At 40.0% G+C, this 18,870-nt stretch overlaps 1 protein-coding gene across 2 annotated transcripts in view; it reads right to left on the bottom strand.

The window, feature by feature from the left end:
* The window catches only part of LOC104586334 (ras-related protein RABF1-like), a 31,694-nt gene extending 13,148 nt beyond the window's left edge, over nucleotides 1–18,546 (bottom strand). Inside the window, exons 1-5 of one of the 2 annotated variants that reach the window (XM_010243522.3) lie at nucleotides 18,388–18,546; nucleotides 18,012–18,091; nucleotides 8,855–8,938; nucleotides 8,089–8,183; nucleotides 7,776–7,881 (exon numbers count right to left, since the gene is read on the bottom strand). In XM_010243522.3, the coding sequence (XP_010241824.1) occupies nucleotides 7,776–7,881; nucleotides 8,089–8,183; nucleotides 8,855–8,938; nucleotides 18,012–18,091; nucleotides 18,388–18,412 (390 nt within the window). In that variant the 5' untranslated portion in view covers nucleotides 18,413–18,546. The remainder of the gene's footprint in view (nucleotides 1–7,775; nucleotides 7,882–8,088; nucleotides 8,184–8,854; nucleotides 8,939–18,011; nucleotides 18,092–18,387) is intronic. The other variant, XM_088898501.1, reaches the window with a different exon arrangement.
* Between the last annotated feature and the right edge of the window lie 324 nt (nucleotides 18,547–18,870).

Genomic DNA, 18,870 nt, shown 5'->3' with positions numbered 1-18,870 from the left:
GTAAGATTATGCTTTCGCATAACCAATTAGGTCATTTATCTTTTGGGTCTTTGAAGAGTCTTTTTCCAAACTTATTTGAGCTAGTAGAAGTGTCCAATTTAAGTGTGAAAGTTGTGAGCTCGCAAAACACAGTAGATCATCTTATCCTTTGAGTAATAAAAGAAGCAACCTTCCTTTTGAAATTGGGCATACTGATGTTTGGGGGCCATATCATACTCCCACCATGGGAGGGTATAGGTACTTCTTGTTTTTTGTTGATGATTATACCCGTTTCTCATGGGTTTACCTTATGCAATCTCGAGATAAGGTCCCTTCTCTAACCCAGGCTTTCCATCAGATGGTTTTAACCCAATTTGAAACCAAGATCAAAACTCTTAGATCCGATAATGCTAAGGAGTACTTTGCAAAACCCTTGGCATCCTATCTCCTTGATCATGGGGTCATTCATCAGAGCACCTGTCCTCGTACACCTCAGCAAAACGGGGTTGCTGAGAGAAAAAACAGACATATCTTAGAGGTAGCCAGAAGCATCATGCTCAACTCTAATGTTCCCATACGCTTCTGGGGCGATGCAATCCGTATAACCGTGTACCTTATTAATAGGGTTCCTTCACGGGTTCTAAACATGCAAACTCCATTCAGTCTTCTACATCCAGATAAGGACCTATTCACTATTCCCCTCAAAACCTTTGGGTGTACTTGTTTTGTTCAAATTCTTGGACATCATCGCTCCAAATTTGATCCCAAAGCTACTAAATGTATTTTCCTTGAGTATGCACAAAATCAAAAAGGATATTGCTGCTATGAGCCTGTTTCAGGGAAGCGTTTTGTGTCCATGGATGTCACTTTTTTGAGGATATGCCCTACTATTATAGGGCTTCTCCTCAGGGGGAGAGTAGTGAGGAAGGGATTTTAGTTTCAGCCCCAAAAGTTCCTTTACCCCATCCCAGTTACTGAGGGAGAGAGTTGTAAAGAGGGTGAGGGTTGTCAAAAATGCAGAGAGTTGAGAGTGTATCACAGAAAGTGGTGGAGGCAGGTTGACTCTCGTGCTCAACAACAATCCAGGTCAATTCCAAAATCTTCTACAGCCCCAGGTCTAGACACTACTACTGCTCCCACAGTTGATCCCACTATTGCAGATGCACAGCCCTCACCATCAGATGACCTTGATCTTCCAATTGCAATTCGTAAAGGAATAGCCGTTGCACCTCATCCACTGCCCATTGCATCTCCAAGTTCCTTTCCTATGATTGTCTCCCAAAATCCTATAGAGCTTACCCGGCATCTATTGCTACTATTCCTATACCCAGAAAAGTACAAGAAGCCCTTTTGATACCTAAATAGAAGGAATCAATGCAAGTAGAAATGGATGCTCTTGTTAAGAACAACACATGGAAACTAGTTAACCAACCTGAAGGGAAGAAACCTATTGGATGCAAATGGGTGTTTACTGTGAAATATAATGTTGATGGTACTGTAGAAAGGTATAAGGCTAGATTGGTTGCAAAGGGATTCACGCAAACTTATGGTATAGACTATACGGAAACATTTGCACCTGTTGCAAAGATGAACACTATCAGAGTCCTACTATCCATTGCTGCAAACTTCTCATGGCCACTATTTCAGTTGGATGTTAAGAATGCTTTCCTCAACGGAGACTTGCAAGAGGAGGTATACATGGAGTTACCCCTTGGTTTTTATAGTACAGAAGCAGGAAAGAAAGTTTGCCTTTTGAAGAAGGCCTTGTATGGGTTGAAACAATCTTCGAGAGCTTGGTTTGATAGGTTTAGACTGGCTTTGGACAAATTTGGCTATATACAGGCTCAGTCAAATCACACCCTCTTCTTTAAGAAGACATACTCTACTAGCGATCTATGTAGATGACATTGTGATAACAATGAGCAATATTAGTGAAACTGAAACTCTCAAACAGCATCTTCACAAGGAATTTGAAGTGAAAGACCTGGGGGAATTGCACTATTTCCTAGGAATTGAGGTAATTCGATCTAAGCATGGCATTTTTATCTCTCAAAGGAAGTATGTTCTGGACTTATTGGAAGAAACTGAAAAGCTAGGAGTGAAACCTGCTGACACACCTATTGAGCTTAACCATAAAATAAGTGCACAAAATGGAGAACTTCTTGAAGACAGGGCTATGTACCAAAGGCTGGTTGGGAAACTTCTTTATCTTTGCCTAACTCGGCCAGATATTTCTTATGCTGTCAGTATTGTTAGCCAATACATGAATTCTCCTAGGACCACCTACCTCCTTGCAATAGAGAGGATTCTTGCCTACTTAAAAAGACATCCAAGGAAAGGTATACTCTTCAAGAGTAGTGGTCACATGAAAATAGAAGTATATACAGATGCAGATTGGGCTAGATGTGTTGATGACAGGAGATCCACCTTTGGATATTGTGCATTTGTGGGGGGAAATCTTGTTTCTTGGAGAAGCAAGAAACAAAATGTTATTGCTCACTCAAGTGCAGAAGCAGAATACAGATCCATGGCCAATGGTGTTGCAGAAGTATTATGGCTGAAATCCTTGCTTAATGAGTTGGAGATTGATTATGAGAAGCCTCTGGTGTTGTATTGCGATAATCAAGCTGCAATTAATATTGCCCACAACCCAGTACAACATGACAAGACAAAGCATATCGAGGTAGACAGACATTTTATCCAAGAGCGAGTTGCATCTCAAGAAGTATGCCTTCCTTACATTGCATCAGGCATGCAGTTAGCTGATCTCTTCACTAAAGCAATCACAAAGAGAAAATTGGAGACAGATCTACGCAAGTTGGGAATGACAAACATTTATCCCAACTTGAGGGGGAGTGTAGAGATAGTTAGTAGTGTGTGTGGTTCCAACCACACATTTATTATGTTTTCCTTTTTTAGTTAGGCCGGCTGGGCCTTGTTTATGTCCATCCTTTTTTTTATTCCTTGGAGTTTAAGTAGGGGTATTAGAATAACTCCTACCATTGTAAGGAGATTAATGATTATAAATAACAATTAAGAGGGGTGGCAGTATACACAACAAAACCCCTCTCTCTTTTCTCAAAAATCTCTCTACGAGTTCTCCCTCTCCCTCTCTCTTCTCCTCTTCTTCTTTTAGTTAAGACTGATTGCAGTCTTGTATGACTACTATTAATAAATCTATTATCTGGCCTAGAAATGCCACATCAAAACAAATTAAACCAAATAGAGAATTTTTTTATCTGTTCATCCACCTGAAAGAAGTATTCAACATGCATATCAAGGCACAAGCCTCTCTAATGGAAGGGCTGTGAACCATGGGGAAAATACAATGCATGCATAAATAAAAAAACAGAAACAAGATGCAACAAACAAAACCCAAAAAAAATTAATTAATTAATTAATCTATTATTGGCCTAGAAATGCCACATCAAAACAAATTAAACCAAATAGAGAATTTTTTATTTGTCCATCCACATGAAAAAAGTATTCAACATGCATATCAAGGCATAGGCCTCTCTAATGGAAGGGGTAATATGCTATGGATAAACTATATTACCTCCCATCTACTCAATCACAATTTTCATATTGTCCTTGAAAAGGGGAGAGAATCCTTGCTCTATTATTTGCAAAGGCCAATAAGCTTGAAAATTGGATGGCAGCCCCACCACCCCCTCCCCTCCTCTCCTACCCAAAACCCACCCAATATAATAGTATATATAAACAACTCTTCAACAGAATTCATGCAAATCCTTGAAGGTATTGTTTTAACACCTTCCAGCATTTTGGTAGAAAAAATGAGAAGATGTTGAGTGTGGAGCATATGTCTAGACCTAGGGACTAAATCTTTTCTTATAAAACCAACTAGTATCTCCATCTTATTTAATCCATTTATATCTCATTTTCAGTCTTTTAACTTGTCTAAATCTATTTTTAGGTCTTCTTATCTCCTTAATTTATCCCCCCCTCTGAAGTCCCCACCCCTATTTGGATTCTTGGTTTCTAAGTCTTGTGCTTGGGACTTAGAAAAGAAATCATTTATGGAAAATTTTGGCACCAACATGATTTCACATATAATCCACGTATATCCTTCTTTTAAGAACAGGTAATATGTTGTATTATATCTAATAAAGGTGGTAGGAGGGTTCCCAAAGAAAAAAGAAGCTGCACACATAAAGGCTCTTCAGCAACAAAACAATAATGAAGAGCCACTCCTTCAGCTTCAAAGCACTTCATCTCGAAAACAGCTATGGTATGCCATATCTTTAAACTCCTGTGTAACTGATAACAAGAAACAGGGAGAATATGTTTTCCATACTAATTCAGAAAACTGTATATATTTGCCCTCAAAAGATTCTTTTGGTCTATGGACCACATGATAGCAGTGGGAAGGGTTTTCCAAACTATCGTTCCTCTCATGCTCAATCTACCAGTATACCAGTCTTCAATGCTTTCATTAACAGTGTTAGGAAAGACCAAGCTAATATTGAATAGGTTCAAGAAAAAACACCATATCTTTGCACTGGATGGGCAGTGTAAGAATAGATGTTCTAGTGATTCTAAACTGTGATGACAGAACATGACTTGTGAGTCTTTGCCAAATATTTTATTGGTCAAATTCAAGTATGAAAAACCAATCGAACTTACCTGAGATTCGAACTCGATTAGCATCGAACTTGAATCAAGTTTAATCGAATTCAAGCCAAAACTGTTTGATTAAAACTTGATTCAGTTACACCCCTACAAACTTGTACAAGGATGGTAGGAGTCAAAATCCTTATTCTCAATAGAGGCAGAAAAACATTCTTCAAGATCATCTGAAGTGAAAGACCACTAAAGAAAGCTCAAGCAAGAAACCCACTATAAGCACCAAATCGTCATGCTTTACCATTGAATTTTATTCCACATGGAATATGTACATTGCTCAAATCACAAGCTTTATATCATAGCAAGTGAATTCTAGCCTAAGAAATCAAAACAGAATGCAACTATCATATGTAACAATTTAATCTAATACCTAATATAACCCCTTATTATGTGAGATCCTATCACGGTCCTCATCACTAACTTTTTTGCCAAGAAACCTCAAATCAAAAAGGTATTTCTATCTTGTGGACACAACAACCAATCATAATCTCCTCTATTCTCAATTCTCCAAGATTAGGCCTTCTTCAAATGATGAACTTGCTTCTTTTCTTGAAGGGGAGAAGGTAACTAAAGAATTGAATCAACACTCAACTCAACTCAGCTAAACCTTGTCCCACTCTTCTCTGTTCAGTGTCATATTCATTGTTAAGTTATAGGCCCTTAAATCATTTGTAGATAACTGAATAACTGTATCAACATTTGAAAAAAATGAGAATGCACGAAATGTACAACAAAAAAAAATATATACATGTCAGCCCTATAAATTACCAAAAATTCTAGGTGGCAATATAACCACAATAGTAATAATAGAAATACTCAAATAAAGACTCTAATTGATTGGAAAAGAAAATTAATGAGCAATATTTATCAGTTAGTCTTTTTGCTGACATGACAGTTTTTTTTCTTTGGGGTGGGGGGTCTCCATGGGGCTACACAACAGAGGATAGCCCATCCCCCAACCCTGGTGCAGGTGGGATTCGATCCCAAGTCTCTGCTACATCCAGTTGGCGACCTTACCAACTAGTCAGTTGGCACCTTGCTTTATCAGTTAGAATCTTTACTATAGGAGGGGGGTCAGGGAACCAGAAAGACTTTTACTTTCATTCACATTTTCAACTAGGGAACTTGCACAAAACAAATTTCACCTCTAGTAAAGACTCCTTTCTTTGAAGACACTCCTTTCTTTCCTCCTCTCTCTTCAGGGAGAGAATACTACTATTGAAGAGAGGCCATTACTTCTTCCTATTCCATTTTTTCTTCCTTCTTCTTCTTCGTGGCTGGATAAGAGGAAAGATGTGGGAACTATCAATGAAAGTCTAGTTGAGTCTCCTCCTGTGGATCTAGATTCAAATCCATTTAATTATGAACTTCCTCCTTTTATTGTTGGTTCATTACCCATTGTTCCTGTTGATGATTCCTCTCCTATTCATGCTGAACCTATTGCTGAGGACCCTAATCTTCCAATTGCCCAGAGAAAAAGGGGTCAGGAAATGCACCTTGCATCCTATATCAAAGTTTGTTCCTATTATCATTTATCCCAGTCCTATTACACCTTCCTTGTTGCTATCTCATCCATCCCTATCCCCAAAAGTGTATCTGAAGCCTTATCTAAACCCAAAGGAAAGCTCCCATGAACAATGAAATGGAGCTCTAATCAAAAATGAAACTTGAGAGTTGGTTAATCTACCTAAAGGGAAGGAACCAGTTGGGTGTAGGTGGATCTATATAGTGAAATATAAATAAGATGGATATGTGGAGAGATATAAGGCTTGGCTAGTTGCCAAAGGTTAGACCATACTAATGGCATTGATTATATTCAGACATTGGCTCTTGTTTCTAATATGAACTCAATAAGGGTTCTATTGGCTTTGGTTGCCCATAGATCTTGGCCCCTACATCAGCTAGATGTTAAAAATGCTTTTCTCCATGGTGAATTAAAAGAAATGTGCATGCTTCCACCTCCAAGTATTGTGGTACCTTCATGTAAGGTTTGCAGATTGAAAAAGTCTATTTATGGACTAAAACAATCTCCAAGAGCTTGGTTTGACAGATTTAATATGGCCATCAAGAAATCCAGGTATACTCAGAGCCAAGTAAATCAAATTTTATTTGTTAAGTTTGAGCATGGTCTCACCTATGCTCTTATTGTATATGTTGATGACATAGTTGTACTGTGACAATAAAGCAGTCGACAATCCTGTGCAACATGATTGAACCAAACATGTGGAAATTGATAAGACGCTTTATAAAAGAGAGGATTGACTGGAATGAGGTTTGCTTCCCATATGTCAAGACTGATGGCCAACTTGTTGATCTTTTTACTAGGGTTTGATAAAGAAGACACCTGACAGTGTACTTGACAAGTTGAGCATGATTGACATCTATAGTTCACTTGAGTTGAGGGGGACTATAGGAATACGTAGTTCTGTAGAAGTATACATTTGTAATTTTATTTGTTTTAAACACATAAGCATAAACTAGAACGGGTGGGCTGACTCTAAGACATACCCCATTCGTTCCATCTCTTTCTTTTGTCTCTTTCTCACTTCTTCCATTATCTTCTTCTTCCTCTCTTCTCTTATCCTTTCTCTTCAATCTCCTTTATTTATTCAAGTTGATTGGCCTAGAGGTCCTAGACTCTTCAATTGCCAGGCTAAGTGAGACAAGAGTACGAGACAATTAGGGCCTCAATAAGAAGAGTAACCACCTTGACCTCACCTTAGATATTATCATGCCATGAAGATCCAGTTTCAAAAATTTTAGGTGCTAACAAACTGAGACTTAATGTGGTACTCAAGTAACATGCTTACCATTTTACATTTTAACCTTTCCTAGTTCCCTATGTACAAGATCACAGAAATAGCAAATCATAACTTTAATCATTATCCTTTTGCTCTACCTATTTCCTTCAAGGAGAAAGAACTAAATTACATGCTTCATTCACTTTGGTTAGATGGTCTCATGATACATTCTCACTGAGTTAACATGTCACCATAGTGGTATTTATCAGCTAATTTGTATTACTTCATCTGAAACCATTACAGAATAAAGTAGCAAGTGTGGACAACAAGAATTTTCAGCCAACCTGAAGAAACCAAAGGAACAAATAAGAAACTCAATCAAATATAATTCAAATCACCAATGAAAGATACCTTAACCCAGTACTGAGCTTTGTTGAATGACTGTGGATTTGTTATATCATACACAACTACTGCAACTGCAGCTCCTCGGTAGTAAAGGGGGGCCAGTGCAGCATATCTGACAAAAATATTTATCAACATATAAGGCAGTTGCAAGTTGATATTTTACCATGGATTTAATTGTGGCAAAAAGGACAATGGAGTATATTTTTTCCCCAGGAATAGGGAGGGATTCATTTCAAAATGGTGAGTGCAGTTTTCATGCCAAAGGACAAAAATAATTACTTCCTGCTACTACTTGGATTGTGCAATCAGTATAAAATACCTCTCTTGCCCTGCAGTGTCCCATATTTCAAACTTGACTGTTGTAGAATCTTGCAATGCTACTGTCTGTGATAAAAATGAAGCTCCAACAGTCACCTGAAATCATTATAAATCAACAATATGAGTAACTCTATGTAATGAAACAAACTATTGAGATCTGTTGGCACAAGCCAACTGGTCGGTTGGTAAGGCCTCCTGCTGGTTGTAGCAGAGGCTTGGGATCAAATCCCGCCTGCACCAGGGTTGGGGGATGGGCTAAAAAAAAACAGCTTCTTAAGCAATAGAAAATGCCACAATCAATCAAGCAAAATGGAAATTTATATAATGCAGCAACTGATACACCAGAGAGAGAAGGTGGGCCTTGGCACAACAGTTGGGTTGCTCCATTGTGACCTGGGCGACCAGGGTTCAAATCTTGGAAACAGCCTCTCTGTATGTGCAGGGGTAAGGCTGCATACATCTGTCCCTCCCCAGACCCCTCATTGGTGGGAGCATCGTGCACTGGGCTGCCAACTGATGCAGCAGAAAGAAGAACCACTTGGACTTTTGTGCAAGTCAAAGGTTCTAAGAGACTTAGAAAAAACAAGAAGACATCAGAGAACACAGGTTCAGGTGGTAAGTAAAATGTGACTGCTCATTATTTCAGCCTAGATATAGCAGAGTAGAGAACAGGAGCCTTGTAGTCAAGGCAGATAGGTGGGGTATGGAAGATGATAATAACAATGACAAGATTATCAGAGGATAAAATTAATCCAGATGTTTCTTACCTTGGATGATGGATCAAACTGTCCACGAACAAAGCGAAGAACAATACAGCTTTTTCCAACACCAGAGTCCCCTAAAAGCACCAGCTGCATGTAATATTGAAATATAAGATCAATTGCATTTAACTATCTTTTCATTTTTTTAATTTTGGGAACAAGGGAAACAACTGGAAATGAGAGTGAGTTTGTGGGTAGTTTCTCAATACCACCCACCAACACCTTCATCCATCATTCATTATGATGGTCTCTTTCTCTCTCTCCTACATTTTTTTTTTCTTGATAAGTCTCCCCTACATTGTTTTTTTTTTTTTTGATAAAGTAGAAGTTCAGGACTGTTATCAGTCTTGAACCCTAATGGATTTCAGGATCGAAAATAAGAAGAAAGGTAAGAGGAAAGAAGAGGAAGAGGGAGGAGAAGCAGTAGAACACGAGTTGAAAGGAGGAGCAGAAGTTTAATGTTCTGCCGCCGCCACTTTAATTAATATTTATAGGTTATGCTCATTACATAGAAAAAACAGATCTGCCCTTAGTCTTTACATAATAAATAGAGCAAAAATAAGACAAATAAATAACAACTGAAACAACTAAATGACCAATAACTAACCCTAGGCAGACTAGAACACCTTCTGCCCTACGAACACAGTGGGACCGTAGCTGTGGGGCCCACATCAGTGTTCTCTACACTCCCCCTCAAGTTGGGAATAAATGTTTATCATTCCCAACTTGGATAGATCTGCCTCTAGCTTCTTCCGTGGTACAGCTTTGGTGAGGATATCTGCCAGCTGCATGTTGGAGGTGATGTATGGGAGACAAACTTCTTGTGATGAGACCCTCTCTCGTACAAAGTGTCGATCAACTTCAATATGTTTAGTCTTGTCATGCTGCACTGGGTTGTGTGCTATATTAATAGCCGCTTGATTATCACAATACAGCATCAGGGGCTTCTCATACTCAATACCCAACTCCTCAAGTAGTGATCTCAGCCAAAGAATTTCAGCCACTCCGTTAGCCATTGATCTGTACTCAGCTTCAGCACTAGATCTGGAGACAACACTCTGTTTCTTACTCCTCCAAGAGACCAGGTTACCTCCCACAAGAGAACAATATCCAGAGGTAGACCTCCTATCATCAACACTCCCAGCCCAATCGGCATCCGTATAGACTTCCACCTTTATGTGGCCATTGTTCTTGAACAGTATACCTTTACCCGGGCATCTCTTCAAGTATGCTAGTATTCTTTCTGCTGCTAGAAGGTGCGTGGTTCTAGGAGAATGCATGTACTGACTGACAACACTAACTGCATAACTGATATCTGGCCGAATGAAGCATAGATATAGGAGCTTCCCCACTAACCGCTGGAACATAACTTTGTCTTCAAGCAGCTCCCCACTCTCTGCACTAATCCTGTGGTTCTGTTCAATGGGTGTATCTGCAGGTTTGACACCCAACTTTCCAGTTTCAGCCAACAGATCTAGAACATATTTCCTCTGAGAGACAAAGATCCCCTGTTTAGATCTAGCAACCTCAATACCCAAAAAATATCGTAGTGTACCCAGATCTTTCACCTCAAACTCTTGATGAAGGAGCTGTTTGAGGGACTCAATCTCATGGCTGTCATTTCCTGTCACCACAATATCATCAACATATACTGCAAGTAGTGTCAGTGAGGACTTCACCCTCTTGATGAACAGTGTATGATCTGACTGGGCCTGTACATAACCGAACTTCCCAAGGGCTAGTCTGAATCTGTCGAACCAAGCTCTAGGTGACTGCTTCAAACCATACAATGCCTTATTGAGCCGGCAGACTTTCTTACCTGCCTCTGTATCATAGAATCCAGGAGGCAACTGCATGTAAACCTCTTCCTGCAAGTCTCCATTCAGGAAGGCATTTTTAACATCCATTTGGTACAAAGGCCAAGTGTAGTTTGCTGCAAGAGATAATAGAACCCGAATGGTGGTCATCTTGGCTACCGGGGCAAATGTCTCCAAGTAATCTATACCATAAGTCTGAGTAAATCCTTTTGCAACTAGTCGAGCTTTGTACCTCTCAATGGAACCATCCGCATTGTGCTTCACAGTAAATACCCATCTGCATCCAACTGGTTTTTTTCCTTTAGGCAAGTCAACTAGCTCCCAGGTATTATTTTTCAGCAGGGCATCCATTTCAACTTGCATTGCACCTCTCCACTCCAAGACTGATAGGGCTTCTTGCACTGTTCTTGGAATAGGGACATTAGCAACAGAAGTGAGATAGGTCCTGTAGGAGGGAGATAGGCGATCATAGGACAAAAACTGGGAGATGCAGTGGGCTGTAGATGTAGTGCAATGTCGTTTTCCTTTACGGATGGCAATGGGAAGGTCAAGGTCATCTGCAGGGGGTGAGGTAGCAACAATGGACGGAGTCTCTGTGGGCCCTGGGACTGTAATATCTGGACTTGGAGCCGCATAAGAGGTTGGAGCTGGCCGAGACTGCTGATGACCGGGATCAACCTGCCTGCATCGCTTGTGATAGACTCTCAACTCCCGATCCCCCTGACCACCTTCGCTACTGCAGCCCTCATCACCCACTGGAATAGGTAAGGGAACAGCCCCAAAAGTATTAACCCTGCCCTCACTGCACACCCCCTGAAGAAAAGGACCAAAATCTCCACGCTCACTACTAATATTAACCCTGCCCTCACTGCACTCCCCCTGAAGAAAAGAACCCAAAACTCCACGCTCACTACTCTCCCCCTGAGGAGAGACCCAAGAATAGTAGGGCTTCTCCTCAAAGAAAGTGACATCCATGGATACAAACTTCTTCCCTGAGACAGGATCATAGCAGCAATAACCCTTTTGAGTTTGTGCATAACCAAGAAATATGCATTTGGAGGCCTTGGGTGCGAACTTGGAGTGATGGGGACCGAGAAGCTGAACAAAACAAGTACAACCAAATGTTTTGAGGGGAACAGTGAACAACTCCTCATCTGGGTATAGAAGGGAAAAAGGAGATGACATATCAAGAACCTGGGAAGGAACCCGATTAATAAGATATACTGCCGTGAGGATAGCATCACCCCAGAAGCAAATAGGGACATTGGAGATAAACATAATGCTTCTAGCCACCTCCAAGATGTGCCTATTCTTCCTTTCTGCAACCCCATTCTGCTGAGGTGTATGAGGGCAAGTGCTCTGGTGAATAACCCCATGAGTAAGAAGGTAAGAAAGCCAATGGCTTAGCAAAGTATTCCTTTGCATTATCAGATCTAAGAACTTTGATCTTGGCATCAAACTGGGTTAGGATCATTTGGTGAAAGTTTTGGATCAAGGTGGGAACATCATCTCGTGAACGCATAAGATAAACCCAAGAAAATCGGGTATGGTCATCAACAAACAACAGAAAATATCTGTACCCACCCATGGAAGGAATGTGATATAGCCCCCAAACATCTGTATGCACAAGATCAAAAGGGCGATTGCTCCTTTTATTGCTCAACGAATAAGAGTGTCTACAATGTTTAGCAAACTCACATCTCTCACATTGCAACTGGGACAACTCAACAGACTCAAACAAATTAGGAAACAGACTCCTTAAGGACCGAAAAGACAAATGACCCAATCGGTTATGCTTTGGCATAACCGAACTCACACTCTGGGAAACAAGTGACTTCTTATCCCCTGACTCTTTCTGACGAGAACTCTCCCCGAGCAGATAGATCCCATTCGTCTCACGGCCAGTCCCAATCACCTTCTTCGTCTTCAGGTCCTGAAAAATACACCGGTCAGGGAAGAAGGTTACTGAGCAGTTCATGTGTTTGGTAATACTACTGACTGAAAGAAGATTAGTATCAAGCTTAGGGACATGTAAGACAGAAGACAAGGAGATGGTATCCGATAGCTTGATGTCACCCTTGCCAGAAATGGGGACAAGAGAGCCATCAGCAATAGATACTTTATCCCTACCAGAAGATAAATGATAAGTGGTAAACAATGAAGGCAAGCTAGTCATATGGTCGGATGCACCTGAATCTATTACCCAACAGTGTTCAGTGGTACCTGGAGCTAAGGCATGGCAGGCTGAGGCTCAAGTACCTGAATTTGCGGAAGCAAATGTGGCGGGGGCTAATGGTGACTGCGGTGGCTGAGCTGAGTTCCCAACTTCCCCTTCCAACTGTGTAAGAGCAGCCCGAAATGCGGCTAAGGTCTCTAAGAATGTGCCTCTTGTGCCAGACGAGGGTGCTGAATTAGTATGCACTGCCACATGAACGTTACCCTTCTTGCTTCTTAACTTTGTCGGGACCAAATAAGGGTGTAGCTTCCAACATGTTTCTTTTGTATGTTTGGGTTTCTTACAATGCCCACATACCACATAACTGCTGTTCCCAATACTGCCTTCTGCCTGATTCTTAAACTCCATTTCGGTCAGAAGTCTCAAAAAAGGGTTACAACAGTCAAAACCAACACTTGGACTATCAACCACAATCACAAAATCAGTATAGAACCAATCTGTACTCACAGTAGATGTACATGAAACAGGTATAAACTGATCTGAAATCAGTAACCACACACAACAGCAACAGTCCGAACTATTTTCACCCTCTTAGAAGAGTTCGAAACCCCAAAAGAAAACTGAAAAACAGTTTGAAGAACAATCTGATATGCTGAAGCCAATTTGAGGTTTTAATCAGTCCTAAAAGTCGTACACTCTAGGTAGTACCGTACGGATAAGGTTTGTATTAGGGTTAATATGAAACCCTAAAACTGATCAATGTTGAGGAGAACTATTAGGGTTTGCCGCAGGGATAAGATCACAAGGTTCAGTCCAATACTAGGGTTTGTCACAGGGATAAGACAAAACCCTAGAGAATAGAGAGATAAAACCCTAGAGTGGTTCGGCCACCCTTGCTAGATAGGTCCAACCTATCTTCTCTAATATTACTTCTCTCAGAAAATAAGAGACTTACAATAGGATGCAGTTCACTGCCTACCAAGGTTACCCGAACCCTAGCCCTCTCTGATTCTTCCTGATCACCAACTCGCTGCAACTGTGGCACTTCTTCAAGCAGCTGCTAATCCTCTGGAGATTTCCAAGAACCAGTCAACGAACTCTGCTTTCTCAGCTTCCAGCCTTAGATGGTTCTCATGTGGTCGGCTGGACTAGACTCACATGAGAAACCCTAGCTCTGATACCAAGTAGAAGTTCAGGATTGTTATCAGTCTTGAACCCTAATGGATTTCAGGATCGAAAATAAGAAGAAAGGTAAGAGGAAAGAAGAGGAAGAGGGAGGAGAAGCAGTAGAACACAAGAGTTGAAAGGAGGAGCAGAAGCTTAATGTTCTGCCGCCACCACTTTAATTAATATTTATATGTTATGCTCATTACATGGAAAGGACAGATCTACCCTTAGTCTTTACATAACAAATAGAGCAAAAATAAGACTGAAATAAATAACAACTGAAACAACTAAATGACCAATAACTAACCCTAGGCAGACTAGAACACCTTCTGCCCTACGAACACAGTGGGACCGTAGCTGTGGGGCCCACATCAGTGTTCTCTACAGATAATTAAGTTTCCCCTACATTGTCCTTGCCCACAACTTCAAAAACATTAGGAAGATTTACAGCCACAGACAAATTTCATTCATACTCAAAAGAGATCATGAGTGATTGAAATGTGGAATGCCTTTTTTATCAGTAAAAAGATCAAAAAATATTAATGATAATTTAAAGTATATGGAATTAAATGGCTTCTGTAAAATTCTTAGGTTTCTTCTATGTTTTAACCATGACATCTAAAAATCATATACCTTATTATCATGGTAACCCAAAAAAAAAATGTTTGACAAATAATTCTCAAACAACATACAAATGATAAGTAATTATGACTTAGGAGATTTTGTTCACAAATGATAATTTAATTGGGAATAACCCTCTCTTCTCTTAGGAAGCATAGGTGTGTTGAAGAAATAAAGAGTGTGGTGCTCAGAACACTGCCAGTGATATTGTCTCTATTGTTGATCAGTATGGTACATTTAGTAACTATAATCTAAAGAAGCAACAATTACTGTAAGAGTCGGTGCATTATTTTTTATTTTGACTAGTAATTTCAAATTTTATTAAATAATAAATAATAGCTTAAAGTATTAGTAGCATCCCTTAGAGAGGCACAAGATGTTACTTCTTTGCAATAAAACAAAAACAAATTACATTTGACCCCAAAACAATTGATTCCTATTCACTCCTTGCTTGGCTAACGTATCCATAATCTGATTTGCCAATCTCCTCACCCATTGTATTCTCAGGTTCTAAGCCATTTAAACTTTTTCATCTCACTCATATAGCACCAGATTATGGACTTTGGATCCTTAAGCCACCCCACCACCAATTTTGGGTCCCCTTCAATCACTACACTCACTATATTCAGTTTATTAGTAATATGTACTCCTTGTAAGGCAGCAAGTAGTTCTTCTCTAACAGAATCACCCATATCCACAGGGCCAGAAAAACAAAGCTATGAAGTTTCCTTCTAAATCTCTCAAAACCCCTCCTATTACAAAAGGGCGTAGATTACCTTGACTGCTCCCATCATAGTTCAGCTTAACATAACTTTTTTTCTTTTTGGATGAGCTTCTAGCAACAACTTTCCAGTTTCTCCAAACATCATCAAAAGAAAACTTGGAGAACAACTCCAGTCTTGATCCAATGGATCACCCTAGCCATCACATAATCCCTCACTTTTTCTTTGCTCCTCTCCTTCTCTAAGAAGATTCTTGCAGTCCTTTCTTCCCATATGGTCCAAGCCAAGGCTGATCTCACACATCTCCACATTATTCTTTCCCTCTTTTTGGGCCAAGTGAACGTAGAAGGATCAAATAGCATATTAACCTCCATTGGAAGAGTCCGCCTGCACCCAAACAAAGAAAAGAACCACTCACAAATAGTTGCAGCAAAGGAACAGGATATCAGTAAGTGATAGCAAATCTCACCATTAGATCTACACAAAACACGCCAGTTTAGAGAACTGCACGATGAGGGTCTTCTTTTCTGTACCATATCCAAAGTATTGATCTTTCCATGAATTACTTCCCAACAAAACCTCTTATTTTAGGGAGAATGGGTATATACACCAAAACTCATCAAAGGGAAAAGGAGGAGAGGACAAGGAATTGCAAAGAAACTTGAACAAAGAAGCATAGGAAAAAAACCCTTAGGACGGGGGGGCCAAATATGCCTATCTGGTTTAGTAGGATCTAGGCACACATTCTAAAGAATTTGTAAGAGATCCAAAGTTCCAAACAAGTAGTCAATTCATCATCCCTTAGACCTATTCAGAAGGCAAAATCCCAATTGTAACCCATAGGGAGTAGGGTTAGTGCATTATAGCCTCCACCTTTATAGAAGGCATATCTAAAATCAACTAATCCCATAAGGCTAGCCATGCAATCATCTTCAACACAAGTATTTCCCATCTATTGTTTGTCCCTTACCATTTCCCATCTCATCCTTCTAAGGCAATCTAGAATAGTTCATATAGGCCATTACTCAAAGTTAGTCCTAGCTATTTGGGATCTTGTGAGGAGAGGACTTTATACGGATCTAATTGGGTATAGATCATAAAGGCCTATAAGAAAATTACTAAAAAAATAAGTAAATCATAAAATTCAAACAGACTTGTTTTGTTGGAGAATGCATGCACATGCACACTCATAATACCCTTCATATAGTCTAAGGAAAAAACATTGTAGGTTTACACCATACAATATTCAAGAGTTCAACTTGGCAATTGGAAAAACATGGACTTATAGACATGTCATAGAACAGTACAGTTCATAATTATTTTTAATTTCTAGAATTATATGAATCCCTTCCACCTCATACATCTTTCTAATGGGGGACTTTCTCCTCATACACTCACACATGCATCCCAACAATCTCCCCTTTGCATATGAGACTTTTCTTCCACATTAGGTACTCCATACTCCCCATTGAACGGAAGTCATTATCACATCATCAAGTTTGACATGCACCACCCAAGAGCCCTTTACTCATGACCATAGAAGCTCTCGCTCAACTGCAAGCTACCAAATGGAGAGTCATCCATGGGAATCACCAACTTCTCAACTATGAAAGAATAATCCCATGGGTGAAGTCATCTTGGGAGATTAACCGCCCTTGCCAACTGCTCAACAATGGGGAAACCAGCAAGCCATCGAAGTCACCAAATGCATCTATCAGTACCTCGCCCGGCTGAACCTTCAGCTCTAATATAATTATTGTGCATCGAGGGAGTCACCAAAACCAAGGAGCTCATGTACATATATGTAGGACTGATACACAACAGTTAGAAACCACCTTCAACCTAAAATCTTAAGACATTAAGTTGTGGGCCAATCCTTGTATATAAGTCCCTTGTATCTCTTGTATCTTTCCTATGTGGGACTTTCTCCACATACACTCACATGTGCATTCCAACAAAAGGGATTACAATGCCATTATAAGTCGACTTTGTTCTTTTTTTGTTCTATCAAGGTCTTTTGTACATCTTCTAATGTGCATCCTTCCCTTTTGTGATTAATGAAATTGTGTTACCCTTCTCTCAAAAAAAAAAATCTATGGAGTATCAAAATACAATGCATGTGGAACACAAATACTTCATCCATTCAGGGGAGCCCATGCAACATTAAAGCTAGGGGCCAACTAACCTACTATTTTTAATTATCATTTTAAGTGAAAACAAAAAGTTGATGATGTTTTACATCCTCATCGTTTTTTATTTTGGGGAGGGGGACGAGGGTTGATTGACAAGTTTGCATTATAGATTTCAGTCAAAGCACCTATGATTGTTAAGCAACAAAAAACAATTGGGTAGTTAGTAATGCATGTTCTTTCATCGACAGTTCATACTAACAAACCTCATGAGGCACTCATCTTAAATAGCAAAGACTTCCATTCTAACAATTGTTTTATGAATACATACATATATATATATATATATATATATATATATATATAATCTCTCACATTTTGTTCCCCATTTCCTCTCCCCTAATTCTTTCAACCAACCAAAGCTTCAATTTAACACATTCAACTCCTAACAAATATCCATCAGTAATACAAGTTGACAAACCAGAAGCATAGATCATTACGCAAAAGGGGCCGGGGAAGAGACAAGCGCACCTTCACTCGTAAATTTTTTGAGTCAGTTGCTTCAACATTCTCAGAACTGAAACCATCCAACCGTCCAGAAGACGTGCTTTCTAGGAAAAAAAAGATGACCATGAAAAGCAACGAATTATTCATTTGGGAATAGGACGATGAATAGATGACCATGAAAACAATCAATCATTCAGCTTATGTCCACCATAAAAGTAATGACATAGCAAATTTCGAAAATGAAATGCAAAGGAATTCAAGATTAAGTCAACCTCAAAACCTCCAAAAGAACAAATAGGAATTGCATGGCGCCTAAAAGGTGAACCAGGATCCAACCCACATGGCCGAAATTCGAAATTCGGAAAGAAACTCCAATCAAATAAAGAGAAACCAAGCTTACCTGGAAGGGAGGAGGAGCAACCCATGGCGCGGTGAGACCTGCCTGGTTCTTCTAGGGCTCGATTCGATTAGAGGAGTTTGGTCCTCACTATAAAAAGAAACTTCCAGTTCCAGGAATGAACACGTTTTCCTTTTTCTCCTTTTAATAGGAACGGGTGACAGGAAAAGCTTGTAGTCAACTGCCATGAAACAGGTTGTTGTAGCGTTGCCGCCATTTGCCTTACATCAGCGGTTGGAGTGCATGGGCCGGGTTGAGTGGGCCCAGTTTGTCATTATCAAAACTTTGCCTTACATCAGCGGTTGGAGTGCATGGGCCGGGTTTAGTGGGCCCAGTGTGTCATTATCAGAACTTTGCCTTACATCAGCGGTTGGAGTGCAGGGGCCCGGTTGAGTGGGCCATATCAGAACTTTGGTGTTAATTACTGTTCCCCAATCCAATTGGGACCTTCCTCACACTGACCTCGCAGGCATCTCACCGTTGATT

The sequence above is a fragment of the Nelumbo nucifera genome, chromosome 2 (genome assembly GCF_055504915.1).
Source record: "Nelumbo nucifera cultivar China Antique chromosome 2, China Antique-T2T, whole genome shotgun sequence".
Lineage (NCBI taxonomy): Eukaryota > Viridiplantae > Streptophyta > Magnoliopsida > Proteales > Nelumbonaceae > Nelumbo > Nelumbo nucifera.
This window is presented reverse-complemented; position numbering and strand designations above follow the sequence as displayed.